The sequence below is a fragment of the Caretta caretta genome, chromosome 1, assembly GCF_965140235.1.
Source record: "Caretta caretta isolate rCarCar2 chromosome 1, rCarCar1.hap1, whole genome shotgun sequence".
Classification (NCBI taxonomy): domain Eukaryota; kingdom Metazoa; phylum Chordata; order Testudines; family Cheloniidae; genus Caretta; species Caretta caretta.
The window spans coordinates 192913219-192930851 of NC_134206.1; the positions used below are offsets into that span (position 1 = coordinate 192913219).

The following is a 17633-nucleotide window of genomic DNA, read 5'->3' on the forward strand; positions in this document are numbered from 1 at the left end:
CGGTGGCATTTCAAAGAGCAACACACATTTGATCCCCACAACTTCTAGTGATGCATATGCCCTTCCATATTCTAGTCTTATTCACATTTCCAGCCCTCAAATCTTGCTTCCATACTAAATATAATTGCCAAAGTCTGCTGCTCTGTGGAACTCAAAGCTGAATGAGTCATTCAGAGACTTCACATTACTCATCTCAGCTGCAACCATAAACAAAGCTGGTGGTGGGAAAGTTTCCTAAATGCCTTTTCCTTTTCTTATCCGTTAAACATGCCAGCTCTCCTTCCTCTCTCGTCATCATTTGACTCAGCTCCCCATCTCTCCTGTTCAGCTGCTTGACCATTTTGCCACCAAATGTCTCAGTCATTTATGCGATCACCAGACATTCTCCATAACAGTTCCTCCCCCTTCTTCCTCACTCCCTGACTGACTGAGAGGTTGGGGGCATGTCACTTAATCCCTTAAGGTCTCTTCCTTTTCCTCCCTCAGGCAGTATTGACATTTTTGATTCCCTCTGGATTTTTAAAGACACAAAGAGCAGAATGGCTCAAATTAAGTTCTTATCTATCCAGGTAGGTTAGATTTTCTGCCACAGAAATAAGATTTTTTTTTATTCATATTGACACTATTGAAATGTTTGCCAAGATAATAATATTTTAAGAACTGGGTATGACAGAAGCCAATATCCTGGACTCGCCTTATGAAACAAAGATAAAAATTTGCTGAATTTTAAACTCCACTGACCTGAAGCCTAGAGTGGGCGCCCTAGCAGGCCCATGGACAGGGGGGAGAGGACAGGTACCATTTGTGATGCTGGCAGGCCAAATGCCAACTCTTGCCCAGGCTACAGGCATTAGCTCAGAACTGACAACCTCGTAGCTGGAGACCAGGCCAGGTCACCTGTATGTGAGTTTTGCTCAAAATAGGTATTAGTCTCTAAAGAATGTATTTAGTGTTTAGACTCTAGGAAATGCTTGTATGTTGCTGCATGTATCAATCTCACTTATACTATAAAGATTATAAGGTAGTATTTAAGTGTTTGCTCTGAAATTGTAAACCCCCCCAATCAGGAGAGAAGCATTACCAAAGTGTGAAATACTAGTTTGCCACAGGAGCGGTTATCTCCTGCCCAACAGAAGAAGGCGCATAGACACCATTCAAACCATTGTGGACGAAAGGACTGTTGATTGCTCCCCTCCGCAATCCACGAAGAGAAGAAGTGCACATGAACTCAACCCATCATCATAAATTCTGGGAGAAGAGAATAAAAATCTCGGACAAGAGGAAACTGCATCTTTTTGGTTGTTTGAACGCTGGAGGGCCAGAGATTCTAAACTGAACTCAGAGATCCCCAGGGGCTGTGCCCTGAAAGACACTTTGAATAGACAGATCACTACAACTCTGTCACTCTTAGGATTTAGATGGTAACTCACTAGTGTGTGTGCATACGCTTGCTTTAACCTGTAAATAAGTCAGTCCTTTTTTCTAGTGAATAAACCTTTAAATAAATTTATTACAGTACCGGCTACAGGTATTGTCCTTGGTGTAGATCTTCTAGAGTATCAACTGATCTGGGGTAAGTGATTGGTCTCTTGGGACTGGAAGCAACCTGAATATGGTGTGACTTTTTGTTTAAGTGGCCATTTTCCACTAAGTCCAGTTTGTCTGGGTGGCAAGATAGTCCCGTTAGACTTCTCCAGTCTGTCTGTGACTCCATAGTAAGACTGATATAGTGATCCAGACGTTCACATTTGTTACTGGCTTGGTGAAATCTAATTATAGAACTCATCGAGTTTGGAGGGTCTGCCCTCTTTTCTGAGAGTGTGCCCTGAGGTAGGCACTCTCGGTCATGAACCACTCCAGACAGGGTACCAGCTGTAAGGGCGAGCGCTGGGGGTGTGGAGGTGGAGACAAGCGAGCGGGAGGGTGGGGCCTCAGGGGAAAGGGGTAGGGCCAAGGTTCAGGCTCTGGTGGTCTCTCTCCCCCCACACACACGCACACTTACACTTTTAGGACGCTTTCACCCCCCTGACTCCAGGCAGCTTGACACCATTTCCCTGAACTCTTACATTCGTTAGTGAGACACATAAGAGTACAGATGACAAAACCAGTAAGAAAAAAAAAATGGTCTTATCACCTTTCTAAGAACCAAAACATTTACATTCTGAAGCCAATCACAGTCTGGCTGGCTCGGGGAAATTGTATTGGCCTTTCACAGTTCACTTACGGAAAAGTGTAACAAGGATGTTGCCACTAATAGTGGTCTGGAAACCTGTATGAACTGAGCCAGTGATCTCAGTAAAGTTTCCACAGGATGGGTGTTCAGAATACAAAATCCTCCACCCTCTTACTGGGCAGGAAAAAGGGATTTAAAGGGCTACAAAATTAAGCTTTCCATCTGTACATGGTGTTCTCTCCAGGTCAGAGTTGAATCACTTGAGCAGAGCAGAGTGGAAGAAGCGGTCACTGCCCATATTACTCCTGTACTCTATATTATTATTCCAATAGTATCCAGTGGACCCAATCAGGGCACAAGAACCCATTGTGCTAAGTACCACACAAACACAGAACAAAAATATCTGTCTGACCCTCCAAAAAAAACCCTGCTCACCAACTCTCTCCAGCTACAAAAATTCACAGTACTCAAACTTTTAAGTAAGGTATAAACTGTACAATCCTTAAAATACAAATATTACTTGCACTTGAAAGCCATAGGACAGCTGAGAAAAGATCACACAGTGGAACTGGAGTAGTGTCAGCAGAACCAAGATAGTAGTTTTTAGAGCAGTGCAAGGTAATCAGTTTTCACACAAGAAAGCAAAGTTTCTTGTCATCTCCTAATTTATTCAAAGGATGAAATTTTGAAATTTCTTCCAGTCTACCCATGCTTCCTGAAAGGAAATGGAAATTCTGCCCAATAACAAGCTGCATATTTTCACACTTTTGCATCTAAGTTAACAATTTACCATTTTCCAAATGCCTTTTCATTAGCAAGACCAGTTTTTCCACTCATTTCTTCACGTAAGATAATGAAGTTCATTATCATCATTTGTACAAAACACAAAATTTAGTGAGTACTTAAACTAAAAAGTAAAAACACAAAAAAAACTCATGAAAAGTTTGCAGAACCAAAGAATTCTCATTTAAAATATATACATACCGGTAGAGTATCTTACTTTTGATTGGCATCAAGGAGTCATAAATGGTCAGTGAGTCAGTGATGCAGTTATCTGCTTCAATGCGAATAGACGCTATAGAGAGACGAATTAGATGGCCCACTAATGCAATCAATTTGAAATAACAAATAATTCTCCCTGAGGTAGCAGTGATGTCCAGTGGAAAGTGCCGATGCAGACGATCTGCGTATAGATCATATATGCAATTTGTTCCTGTAGAAATACCACATTTTCAACATTAATATTGACTCACTGCACCTAGTCAAGTCGGGGTTGGGTGCGGGAGAAGGAGAGTGAAACAAGATGGACAAATGTAACAAGTGTATTCATAAAGTTTCTTGTGAACAGAACATGCCAATATATCCCACTGGCTTTTACAGCCTTATTTATCCACAAGTCTATGATTAAAGACAGTTATAGCCACAAGAAAATTGGGAGAGAATAAAAGCAGGGTGCATGCCAGCATGAATAAATATTTGAAGAAGCATTTGCACTAGAAGTACTGTCATTTTGAAAAGCTGCTATTTGCACAATACATTTGACATACACAAGGGTTCACGGGTCAACAGAAAAAAGAGGTAAATTCTAATTGTTCATTGTGAAAAGTTTGTCCAGCCACATGGCAGAAATCTGTGAGATTTCTGGTCTCCACTGTGCACCATTGATTTCTAAGCTTCAGAACATCCAAAGTGCACTGTTGTGTTGCTGTCATTAAGGTTTCTCAACTGAAGTGTCCATCTGCTTAGATATTGCTCTTTTACTTGTTAAAAGAAACAGGCTAACAATTCTGCCAGCAAGTCTACAGCGCAAATAGTACAAATTATTAGGGTTTGGTGCAACATTCCCAAGAAAGCCCCAAACCACATATAACTTGTCTGGTTTCAGTTTATGACAAAAATTGAAATTTGAACAAAGCTCATTGGAAAGTACCATTGAAGTTGGCAAACTTTAATTTAAGTTAAGATGAGCCAGTTTATGTAACTGTCAAGCCCTTAGTTTCAATTCAAAAAGCTTTGGGATTTTCAATTTATTCATACCTGAAACTCTTAGCACTATTCTTTAAAAGGAAAGAGGGGGAATACAAAAGAATTGGGCCCACACAAGGTAATTACCTCAGTCTTTACAAATGAAAAGGGTACATTTTCCTCAGCTCAGATAGTTACCCCCTTGAAACATCAATGAAAAGATTACTGGAATATTTGTAAATGCATCTGTGGGTGAACCCAAAAGCAGCTGTATTACTATGTTGCAACTGGTAAACCAAATTAAATATTTCTCTTAACATGACGAGTAGCACCAAGCTCCTAGCAAGGTTGCCAACAAGTCTTCTTTGCAGAAGTGTAAATTATTAGAGCTGAGAGGCTAATCAGTGGTGAGTTAATGCAGGAAAAAGCAGGTATTTCTGAGGCTTTCAAATGTCCCTTAATATTCTTGAAATATTTATTCACATCAATGACTGAACAGCATAAATGTCACATACCTTCAACATAAACTCAATTTCTCTCTCACATAGTTCTTTTTTTTTTTTCAGAATTAGTGCAGTTATTAGTCAGCAAAAATCAGTTTTTGATTCATAACAGATGTTCATTCCACCCACTGCCCCCAGTACAAGATCAGCTTTGCTGACAACTAATTTTTATTAATTTCATTTGACTACAGTAATTTTGTGGGTTATTTTAGTAATTGTGAAAGTAAATCATTTCAATAACTAACTGAAGTCAGGCATGAAACAAGATAGCACCAGTGCAAGTTTTCCTAGATCACTCTGGAAAATTAATTTAAATGTTTACCTGCAGCCCCATGGTATTCCAGTATCAAGCTTCTTTTAGATACCAATTACCAACTGCTCTCACATACACAGTGAGTGTATCATGTGGACAAAGGAGGACTAGAACGTGATGTCATCTTTTCCATTCATGTTTAGGAGAGAGAATCTCAAACATCTGTTTGTATCAAATGGTCCTCTTTTTCCTTCTCCCCTCCCTCTTTTCCCATCTAGAGGAGCCACATACAGGACTAAATTAATGCAAGATCTGATCTTCATGTTATTGCCATTACCATGGAGTTGGAACACACATCTTGTACTATTTCAGTCCCATAAGTGGCTCCTTAACATACTTAAAAAAGCATGTAGAAAGAACCCTGTAGACCCCGTGCCAACTGCTGCTATGGCCTAGAATGAATCCAAGAAACCATCAAGTACATGAACATTTTAGCAAATGAGATCTGAGTTTCAAGCAACTCCGATTTATGGCAAGAGTGTGAAACCAAGTGAGGCTCTGCATGGTGTCAACCCCTAAGGTCAGGAAAAACTAAGCAGTTTTGAGCAACTTTTGCTTTAAGTTATGGGATTCATTCAGACACTAAACTCATTATGTAATTTCAGAGGGAACAAAGTGGAGGACAATAATACACCCCGAAAACCTAAGCCTTGGAGTTTCACACAGACATAATTATAAAGCATATATCGATAGTGGTTTGTGATGTCTATCAAAATACCACCAAACAATATTTTCAGAGACAGATTCTGTGCTTGGGCACAAGCAGGACTTTGACTGCAATGGCAGCTCCACACATACATGCCATGGCTGAATTTTACCCTGGTAGAACAAAACTGAGCAAATGCACATCTCATTACAAGGGAATAAAACATAGTGACTATGGAAACAAAACAAACAACCACCACCACCAAAATTACCTGTTCCAGTTGTTGAAGAATAATCTGATCGAAGCCCAGCTGCACTGGAAAAGAAATTAAAGTGAACCTGCTCATATTTTACATGGAATTCAAAAAATCTAATATTTAAATCTAGCCAAATCCATATAAACTTAGTAATGACTACACTTTACATATTTCAGCTATCAGTTTCATAATACTCTGTGGAGAGTGTCTGACACCTGAATAGGCTCAGCAAAGAAAGAGCAGTGAGAATTCTGTGGAATAAATTCATATAATTTTAGTAATTCCAGCTCTCACACTTTTAAGGGAGATTCAACACTGAGAAAATCCCATCCATCCTAGAACCTGTCCAATTGCTGATCATCAGAAACCCTATTTGTTTCTCAGGCTACACACCTGCCAGAGTGTGCTATCTGGCCACTATGGAGGCAGAACACACAGTTTTGTGTTAGATCTTAGGGGCCCACACTGCTCAACTTGCACATGTTGTAGTCTGATTTAGGGCCATGTCATCAGTGAATGCACTGAATGATGCATCACCCGTGTCCTCGTCCTCACTAAAATCTAAAGGCCCCCAACTGCGTGAGCTGCTGAGCACTCAACTGCCACTGAAGGCAGTAGGAGTTGAGCATGCTCAGCACCTTCAAGATTCGGCCCTTAATACAGGATAGGAACTTCCTGGTCATCAGTCACATAAGAAGTCTCTCACTGCCTTCCACAATCAGGGCACAGCCCCCTTTCTAGGCAAACATAGATGAGAAAGGTCCTCACCAAAAAAGCATGGTCCTTTGCCTTTGTTCTTAAAAAAACAACAATCCTTAGATTAAAGGCAAACAGATTGAACTAATGTTAGTGAGAGGACTGGGATTTGTGTCTTACAAAATCAGGAAGTTCACTCTTATGGTGCCAACAAATTAAACTGAATTCAAATCTTCCCAAAGTTGGGGAGCCTTGGGATTCAGTGCTTCAGTTCATCTTCCACCTGAAATGGGGCCTCGATGTAGCTTTTTGCTTTTATCATAAATTAATAGTGGAGCTGAGGATAGGAGACCTGGTAGTTTTATAACAGTTGCTATTCTAGGATAACAGACTTCTAATACATGAAGTAATTCATTAAGGATGCAGACATGTACAAATACTGACCACTCAACACAATGGAGTCCATGTCGACTGCAAGCCCTTGAAGGCTCCCCACTGAGGTCCGGTTGATGATACTTGTCTGAACAGAGTCCTTTAAAATGGCAGCCACACAGTCCTCGCAGAACACTTGGCCTTTAGCCTTTGGTACCACAAATACGATCCAAAAATGAATAAGAAGGCCTCCATTGTTGTTGTTACTGAAATTAAATGTACATATAAATTCTGTCATATTGCAATGTTCGTCAAATTGGACATTTTCATGGGCTTCTGGATAGTGATTTAGAAGAGTACGGTTCCCACTTTATATCTGGGTTCATTGTTTTGGCACACTGGGCAGTCTCACTCTCTCTTCAGAAGACACGATTTATGATCATAAACAATTAGAGTAACTTTCAGAGGGCCCCCACCTTCTACTGAGGCAAATGGAAATCTTTCCACCTGATTTGGAGTTGGCTTGGTTCCCTAAGGAATGAAGTAGGAATGAAGGAAAGATCATCTCTCCCATAATGTTATCCTTGAACAACCACTTTGTGGTATCCTAAAACAGTTTCTACTACTATTTAATCCTATCTTTAGGTTTCATAAGAGAACTGAGCCTCTATCTATCTTCTGTCTGCTCCCCTGGCTGAAGCCTGGTCTACATTTTAAAGTTATATCAGTATAACTACGTGGCTGGGGTGTGGTTTTACCACCAACTTAGTTAAACTGATACAAGCCCAAGCCTGGGCAGAGTTATACTGGTAGAAAGATACCTTACTGGTATAGTTAAATCTGGTCTATATATTAAAAAGTTTTTCTGACACAACTGTGTCAGTTAAGAGTGTGTTAAAATAAATAAAAAAGAAAAATTTATTTATTTATTTTTGTCACACCCCAAACAGCTAAAGCTATTCCAGCAAAAGCCCTAGTGTAGATGGAGATATTCTGGCAAAAAGTGTCATTTTGTCAGTGTAGAATGTTTTTTTCAGGGAACTGGTATAATTCTAAGTTGGTAAAACAACTCTTTTGCTGGAATAAGCTGAACCTGCCCAAGAGAGTTTTCTCCTACAGCTATACTGGCAGACTTTTTTCAGTGCAGGCAAGGTTCATTCTCTTTCCCCTACAGGAATAGCTACATCAATATAAAACATCTTTATAGCAGTGTAACTGCATCCACACTAAGGGTATGTCTACACTACAAAATTATGTCAACCTAAGTTACATCGATGTACAACCACCACAGTAATTAAATGGCTTTCGCATGTCCACGCTATGCTCCTGGTATCAGCAGGAGCACTTTACCAATTTAATTGTCAGCGTGGGGTGTGGGAAGGCTTCTGAAAGCCATCAAGTCGATGTAAGCAACGCAGTGTCTACACTGACACTGCATTGACCTAACCAGGTCAACCCAAGCGCTACATCTCTCGCAGAGCTGGAGTTAAGTTGACATAGTGGGTGCAACATTTTAGTGTAGACGCTTACAGATTTAGGTCAATGTAAGCTGCCTTGCGATGACTTAACTCTGTAGTGCAGACCAGAGCTAAGGGGTTGTACTGCTTTAAACTACACCAATAGACAAACTATTAGTTTATTTCGTTCAACTGGTGCAAATCCCCAGGTAGACACCAGTTCAGATTAACAGACGCTTATTTCAAGTTAGCTTAAACCAATTTCTAACAGACAAACTAAACTAAAGTAAGCCTAGTTCAAATGGATATAAAACAGTGTATACGCACCCTTTTGCATCGGTTAACTAAATCAGTAGGGTAAATTCATCTCTTTAGTTTCAAGTGGCAACCAAGATTTCAGTTCATGATTGTTTTGCCTCCCCCCAAGCCCGCCCACAAGTTTCAAACCCTCGACCTTTGTCTACACAGAAATTTGCACTGGTGTAATTAAACCTGTTTAAACACCTTTATGAGCTTAAGACTGATTGTACAGCATTAGCTAACCCCTAGCCAGGTTTAAGTGTTACCACACATGAAGCGGCACTGGTTTAACTCAGTTTAAACAGATTTAGTTTTATCAGTGCAAATGTGTACATGGACCAGGCAGAACCAAAATAACTCCGAGTGAGTTTCACACAAAATTTAGTTTGTATGGTGAACTACACTCCCCAGGATTACGGCATTCAAGCATCATCACCCCACCTGACAAAGACATGCACACACACTGCGTTGAGTTTTACCTGACATCGGAAACAATGGACTGTTTATAAAATTTGGAGAAGGCAGAGGTTGTGTAAACCAAGTTCATCTGGAAGAGAAAGAAAAATGTTATGTGGATGAAAAAGTTAGTGTTTCTACAAGTCAGCTACAGCTTGTAACTTCCAGACAGGTCTTAAAGAGAATGGGCACGTGCTCAGTATGCTAAACATGTATTTAACTATGTGTAGCCATGACTTAACTGCACCTTCCGTGCAATGACTTGTTTATATTGTATTTACATTTCAGTGTATAGTATATAGAGCAATAGTTATATTCCAATCAATTTATTTTATAATTATATGGTAAAAATGAGAACGTAAGCCATTTTTCAGTAACAGTGCACTGTGACACCTGTGTATTTTTATGTCTGATTTTGTAAGCAAGTAGATTAAGTGAGATGAAACTTGGGGGTATGCAAGACAAATCAGACTCCTGAAAGGGGTACAGTAGCCTGGAAAGCTTGAGACGCCACTTCTTAGAATGTTCCAAAATAGAGTTATAACTTGGTTTTCCTACCATATTGTTGGAAGAAGCATACTACACTTCGCCACTAGATGGCATATGCCTGAAGTAGTTTTGAACCACTTTCCCTCCTGTAGACAGCATTTAATTCAGCATGGACATGAATGGCTAGACACTGTGGCCATCTCTATTGGAGGAAGGCATGAGCTACAAAATCAAGGAGGGACTGATATTTTGTTTGTGCCCAATTTATAATGTTAAATGTAAGGAACTAAATAATAATGTCAGGAAACACTAATTAAAAACCTGTAAATCAAAGGGAGTTGTGAATGTTCAATACTTCTCCAGATTAGGCTTGAAGTGATTTATTAACAATTAGGTCTTTTCACTGAGGGGAAGGAAGGTAACTTGATGAGTTTCCCCTATTTCACTGCCTCTCATGTGAAAGCCATATACTGCAGTGACCTTTGAGCCAGAATGGAAGGACAAAGGTGCATCATTTCAAAAACATGTTACAGAATACAGGGGCAAAAGAACTTCCCCTCCTTACTCGGTGTGTCACATTAGACTATTCCATTTAATTTTCTCTATGGTTACATGAACAATTCCCTTCTCAAGCAGATAAGATTCAGGTGAAAAAGAAGCAGTCACCACATGGCCTCTAAAACACATTCTTTTCCTTTTAAAAAGCCCTATTTCTCCTACCCTCCCCAAAATTAAATTCTGTGGAATGGTAAAGATCAGAACTGGGTGTGACAAGGCCACTTATGAGAGTGAGACACAAACAGAGCTCACACCTGGATTTAGAACCTCCAATAATCAAGCAGGTTTGTCACTTTTTTTTCCAGGCATGTCAACATTCAAATACCCCACCAAAAACGTGTGAAACAGAACAAGTAAATTTAACTTATCCACTTGCAAGTATTTTGTGAGTCAGATCCTACAGTTACCCTCCTCCCCATCATGCTGCTATTTATTACAGAAGTGCAGTACATCCATATGTATATGGAAATAAGTTGCCAGTAGATAGAGCTCCAGAGCACGTAACAGATGATGGGTTTTGCAGGAACAAGAATACTAGTGATGCACTGTAAATGGCTTCCAATGACTGCTCTTGTCAGCATTGCAAACTCGCAACATTTTATCATTAGTCTCTCACTATATTTAGTTGACAATACACAGCTCTTATATGAACATGTAACGGTTTCATTTTTAAAAGTTTCTGGTCCTCCTGGCTGCAGGAAAAACTGCAATACGTTAACAAAAAGGCTGAAACATCAGAAAGCAAATAAAAGAGACCTAGCATTACTCTTCAAAATCTCCTGATTTGTTGCAGCCTGATTCATGATTGCTGAATGCTTGTGGCTGACAACACTGCCATCTCTGAACACCAGACTTCTCCCTCTCTAAATCTTCACTATTTTCCTAGAACAACTGCCTTCATGTCTCCATTTTCCTCTTTGGCACAAACTCTTGTGTTTGACCATTTTCCCTGAGTTCAGCAGTTCCACTATACTATGGAATGCTCTGTGAGCTGCTCCTGCTGTGTGTGACTGGAGCAAAGCATTTTGGGAAGAATACGCTTCTTCAAAACAGGCAAGCATTAGGAGGAAATTAAATGCATTCAAGAGCTCTAAGGACATTACTGATGCTGCAGGCCAGGAAACAGTCAACAGATATCAAGTTAATAAAAAGTCTTCACATTCAATATCTTGAGCTTAATATTAAATGGCAGTTCATTTCTGCAGAGTGACCCGAAAAAAGGGGTTTATGGGATTCCATGTTGGTTTCTTTTCAGTGTCTCCCATATCAAGTACATCCATTGATGGATGCAGGACTGTGTGAAAGGTTTGTAAACTTAAATAGACCCATCCTGAGTTTAATTTGTAGCAAACAAGACTCAAAAGCAACCAGGTTTTTTCTTCCTTCCACATGGCTGGTGAGACAAAGGCAGATAGGAGACTAAGGGAGTTAGCCAGCAGATATTCTACACAGAAGCACTCATTATGGGAGGAAAATGGCATGTCACCAACACCACTGCCAGCTCTTTGTCTGCCTGTGGGATCCCCCACCAGACAGGCATCTTGAACCTAGAGGCTTCCACCCTAGGCCAGGGGTGGGCAAACTACGGAGTAAGTTGTAATTAAGTAGATTAAGCAAAATAAGAACACCAAACATCTAAAACGCAGACAGACACAGAATTGGTAAATAAGTTGCCACAGGAAAAAAAGAGTTCAGGCGAGGTAGCATCTCAAAGAGATGCTATTACAGGCACAACTGCAAGCTATACGGATACGAAGAAAAGATAGGAAGAATAAGAACAGACCAATATGGCTCCATCAAAAAGTGGAAACATGGATAAATTGCTAAGGAGAAATGCGGAAGAATAGCTCGAGCAGATAGGGATAAAATCAGAAAGACTAAGGCACGCAATGAGTTAAACCTAGCAAGGGACATAAAAGGCAATAAAAGAGTTTCTTTAAATACATTAGGAGCAAGAGAAAGATGCAGGAAAGAGTAGCTCCTCTACTTAGTGAGGAAGAAGCGCTAATAACTGATGCTATCAAGAAGGCAAAAGATGTTTAATGCCTATTTTGCTTCAGTCTTAAAAAAAAGAAAAAAAAAGTAAATGTTGACCCGATGCTAATATTAACTGTGTGAAGTAACAAGGAAGGAAGGAGTTCAAGCCAAAATAGAGAATGAACAGGTTAAAGTTAGATACATTCAGTCAGCAGGGCCTGAAGAAATTCATCCTGGAGTACTTAAGGAACTAGCTGATGCCATCTTGGAATTGATAGCAGTTATCTTTGAGAACTCTCAGAGGACGGGTGAGATCCCAGATAACTGAAGACAGGCAGACATAGTGCCTTTCTTTAAAAGGGGAACAAAGAGGACCTGGAAATGTATACAGTAGTGAGTTTAACTTCAGTACCCAGAAAGATACTGGAACAAATTATTAAACAATAATTTGTAAGCACCTAAAGGATAACAAGGTTTTAATGAATAGACATCATGGATTTGTCAAGAACAAATCATGCCAAGCTAACCTAATTTCTTTCGTTGGCAGGCTTACTGGCCTAGTGGATGGGGGAAGCAGTAGATATGTTTTGATTTTAGTAAGGCTTTTGACACAGTCTCACATCTCATAAGGTAAGTAGGGAAATGCGGTCTAGATGAAACTACAATAAGGTGGGTGCACAACTGGCTGAAAGACCATACTAAAAGAGTTATTATCAATGGTTTGCTATCAAACTGGGAGGACGACATCTGTAGTAGGGGGTCAGTCCTGGGTCTGGTACTATTCAATAATTTCATTAAGTGACTTGGATATCGGAGTGGAGAGTATGCTTATAAAACTTGCAGATGACACCAAGCCAGGAAGGGTTGCAAGCACTTGGGAGCGCAGAAGTACTGATCTTCACAAATTGGAGAATTGGTCTGAATTCAACAAGATTAAATTCAATAAAAACCAAGGGGAAAAAAATCAAATGCACAACTACACAAGGAGAAATAACTGGCTAGATAGCAGTACTGCTGAAGAGTATCTGGGGGCAATGATGATCACAACTTCAATGAGTCAACAATGTGATGCAATTGCAAAAAAAGGCAAATTTTTGTATTGTAAGGTGTATTAACAGGAATATTGGATGTAAGACATGGGGAACAGGGGGTAATTATCCTGCTCTACTCAGCATTGGTAAGGCCTCTGATGGACTACTGTGTGCAATTCTGGGTGGAAAGATGTGGACAAATTGCAGAGAGTCAAGGAGAGCAACAACAACAACAGAGGGTAAAAGGTTTAGAAAACCTGACCTATGAGGAAAGGTTAAAAAACTGGACTTGTTTCTCGTTTGAGAAAAGACGATTTCGGTGGGAGCAGGGGGAGACTTGATAACAGTGTTCAAAATATGTTCAAGGGCTGTTATAAAGAAGACAGTGATCAATTGTTCTCCATGTCCACTGAAGGTAGGACACGTAGTAATGGGCGCCATCCGCAGTTTGGGAGATTTAGGTTGGATATTAGAAAAGAGTTAAACACTGGAATAGGCTTCCAAGGGAGGTTGTGGAATCCCGGTCATTTGCGGTTTTTAAAAAACAGATTAGACAAAACACCTGTCCGGAATGATCTAGGTTTACTTGGTCCTGCCTCGGAGCAGCAGGCTTGACATGATGACTTCTGAAGGTCCCTTCCAGCCCTACATTTCTAGGATTACTCCAGGCGGCAAACCCTTTACACAGCCAGTGTTACTGCCAAAACTGAAGCTTCTTCTAATATCATTCATGGCTCTGAACTGTTTGCTAACACTGTAACATGATCTATGTTCTTACCACTTGCTGCACGTTCTGTGCCACTGAGAGGAATTCTCTTGACTCCTTCTGCCTATATTCTGGGAGAAAGTCTATGTTGGCGACACGAAATAATCCAACAAAATACAAGGCATCTTTGTTTTCTGCTTCAACTGCAAAATAGTTAGAGGAAGGTTAACTTCTTTTTTTAAAATTCTTTTTTAATAGCAACTCAGCTAGGGGAAGTATGTAACGCACACACCTTCTGGATATAGTGTTCTGTCCCATCTAGTGGCATCAAGACCACTTAAAGAGAGATAAAATGAATCTGCTCTACAGCCTTAGCTAACAGGCAGTTGGCTTTTAGCTCATGCACTAAGCTTCAGAGGTCCCCGGTTCGATCCTGCCCGCCGATGACCGGGGTCTGTCGGTGTTATACGAGCATTCAAGTTAGCATGGTTAGCCACCATGAGGAGAGAATGCTTTGCATCTCTATAAAGTGATCACTTGAAGTGGCTGATGCTTGGAGCTGCAGTGAGTTATTCCAGCAACAGTCATGTTCCACATTGAGCTAAAGCAAAAGTCACTGTGATGCAGGTTCCAAGGGTACGTCTACACTGCAATTAGACACCTGCAGCTGGCCCATGCCAGCTGACTTGGGCTCGCACAAAGAGGCATTTCATTGTGCTGTAGAAGTTCAGACATGGGCTGCAGCCCAAGCTCTGGGACCCTTCCACCTCGCAGGGTCCTACAACCTGGGCTCCAGCCTGAGCCAGAACATCTACACACAATTAAATGCCCCTTTGATCAAGCCTGGCAAGCCCAACTCAGTGCAGACATACCATAAGGGACAAAGGAAAGCATCTTAAAAGACCATCGTGAATCAATTCATGTGCAATGCAGGAAGAGACCTCGGATCAACTGAGGCCCTAAAAGCAATTTACTGAGTGCCTTCAATAACATACTGATGTGTGAAATATGCATGAGCTTTCAGTAACTCACCAATGAAGAGCCACAGTAAGGTCCAAGTTATAACACCTATCACAAACAGCACCAGCGTAAAAAGAATTATTTTATTTTGAAAATTCCATATTGTTCTCTTTACTTTCCTCTTAGATTTGGATTTGCCATGGTTTTTCCTTGGAAGTATCTTCTTTGCCAACTTCTCTTCTGCATTTACTATTTGGATTGAAATATTTGATACCTAACAAACAAATAAAATCAATGTACAGTGAGCCACGGGGAACATTTCAAACAGCACTTCAGCGAACCTGCACCCAGAAGAGAGGAAATTTTTCTTTTTACATTTCCCCCCGAAGTTACTATACAAACCCAATTTATTATTAAGCCAGCACTATATCTAGGAACCTCCCCTCACCCACCCACCCCCACCTCCTACATGGTGTGGGGCCCAGCTGTGCTAAGCACATACAAACACAACAAAAAGATGGTTCCAAACAATTTACAATCTAAACTGTATGTATGCAACCCACACTGCATTTGTGCATGACCAGCCCCCACATGGGGGTGGTGGGGGAAGTATCATTTTGGCAGGAACAGAAAAGTAAAGAGACAGCAGCTACTGCAGCTTAGGGTAGTAGTAATAAAAAAGCATCATGAACAATGTCGCCTATCACAGTGCAACGGTGGATAGAGCTGTGAGAAAGCAAGTTTTGCTTTGAGAATTCTTTGCTGACCAATTCTATTTTGGGGTGGAGCTAAGCAAATAGGTAACAGGAAATCCTTTCCAGTCCCTCGGAGTATTGGTTATGTCCTTACCTTTTTGTATATTTCAGCAGACAAGCAACAGAATACAAAGAGCAGCGGGAGAAGGCAGAGTGGAAGCTCAGTTAGGAGGCATTAGTGCAAATTGGGGCAGAGAAGGAGGTTGGAGTACAAACTAAATTTTTCCCCTCCAGAAACTGTCTTTCATCAGAAAAAACCATTTTGGGAAGAAATACTATGTATTTTGCTTGTTGCAAATCCAGAAAAGTTCACACTGGTTCTATCAACAACAGAGGTTTGTTTTTCTGTGCAGCTCTGGTTAAGAGCAGCATGCACATCTGTAGCTTAACCACCAGCCTAAGCCAGACTTAATTGGCTTTTCAGTTACAAAAGCAGCTGTATATTAACTTCCCTAATATAGTACTCCTTTTAAGAGAAGGGCTCTTGACATCATTACAGAAGGAACAGATATAATACAATACAAGATCCAGAAAAATCGACAACAGGCAGATAGGACGGGCAGTTCTCACATGCCCCCTAGCCTCTTAGGCCATCTTTAACTTTGTTTACCACAGACAAAGCAAAATAGGAAGGTATGAAATGCCTGTATTTAACCATTAAACATCTAGCATCCAACCAGTCTATGTCATGTCAGTTTCTAAATAATTAGCAATTTTCTATACCCTTATGGAAAAGCACTACAGACTTAACAGACATCATCTCTTTCTTTAAGGTATCCCATTGAATACAGTAATCGAGAAAGCTTAAAAATAGAAAAAGGATATTGTTGTCTATTTGACAGCTGCAGTCAAAAGTTTTCAAGGAACTAGTAAATGTGGGTGTCCAACACGACAGCTGAAGGACCCTATCTTCAGAAAACACTTAGGACCCATCCTCTTTTTAATAAAAGAGTCAGGCTCTTTTAAGATACCAAATAGGACACCCAAAAGTCACTAATTGCACGTACAGGTCAAGATTGATTTCTATAGAAGCTGAGCCATCTTATTCCTATTCATTTCTTTCGGGCCTAACTGCAAAGACGGGCAGGTTTAAAAGAATTTTAGTGTAAGAAGGAGATGCACATACTCCCTCAAACTGTAGGAATGCATGATGGCTGCCTAGTACTTGCATTGTTAATGAGTGCATATGTAAATTCATACTTCAGATTTGATCAGTCTGTTAGCTACCATCATTTTATCTGGGAGAAAAAAAAAAGAACTTAATGTATCAAGCCTTTTGTGCATGGCAAGCTTTTGTGCATAATGCCGGAGCACCGAGTTGATGATAGCAGCGCTAATGGCTAAGCTGTATATTTACAAAATGATTTACTGAGAAGAGGTATTTAGTTTAACCCAAAACATTTCATAGTAATAGAAGCATTAAGAGTTTAAAACATCATGGATTAGGTTTTCTATTTTATTCAAACCATGCATCTTTCTCCTGCTTCTGATCAATTTTTGCACTATAAAATGCAGTTAAGCTAATAAAGCAATTTAAGTATCACAATACACTAAATTATTTAATGACTCCTCATTCTTTCTGCCACATGTAATCTCCAATGCAGTGATAGCCTTAGTTATACATTTGAAAGGTAGCTATACTTAGTTTAATGCTGGATTTCTTTCCTGGAAATAGATTTCTTAGCAGAAATCTGCTCCTTGTCATGAAACCAGTCTATCCCTTCCATTTTGTCACACTGACATTTGATATTTCAATTCTGTCAGTGAATGCTCATTGCAATGCATCAGAAGACACACGAATAGACTGAATTTTTAACTCAAAGCGATAAAACATAATTAACAATAAAAATTTAGAGGTTGTCAATTTATGAATAGGTTTAACCCTCTATGCACAGTGCACAGGTCTGGTACAATAGTGGAGGGTACTTAAATCACCTACTTACACTTAGGTCATCTTCAGGTTTGGCGGACGTGTGACTGTTTTGTTCATCCATTCTGGAGACTTATTTGTCAAGTTCAC

At 40.1% G+C, this 17633-nt stretch overlaps 1 protein-coding gene across 1 annotated transcript in view; it reads right to left on the reverse strand.

Annotated features, from left to right (window-relative positions):
• The window catches only part of TMPRSS7 (transmembrane serine protease 7), a 59036-nt gene that overhangs the window by 31149 nt on the left and 10254 nt on the right, over positions 1-17633 (reverse strand). Inside the window, exons 2-7 of the mRNA XM_048870416.2 lie at positions 14931-15132; positions 13971-14101; positions 9161-9228; positions 6997-7190; positions 5872-5910; positions 3158-3386 (exon numbers count right to left, since the gene is read on the reverse strand). Of these exons, the coding sequence (XP_048726373.2) occupies positions 3158-3386; positions 5872-5910; positions 6997-7190; positions 9161-9228; positions 13971-14101; positions 14931-15132 (863 nt within the window). The remainder of the gene's footprint in view (positions 1-3157; positions 3387-5871; positions 5911-6996; positions 7191-9160; positions 9229-13970; positions 14102-14930; positions 15133-17633) is intronic.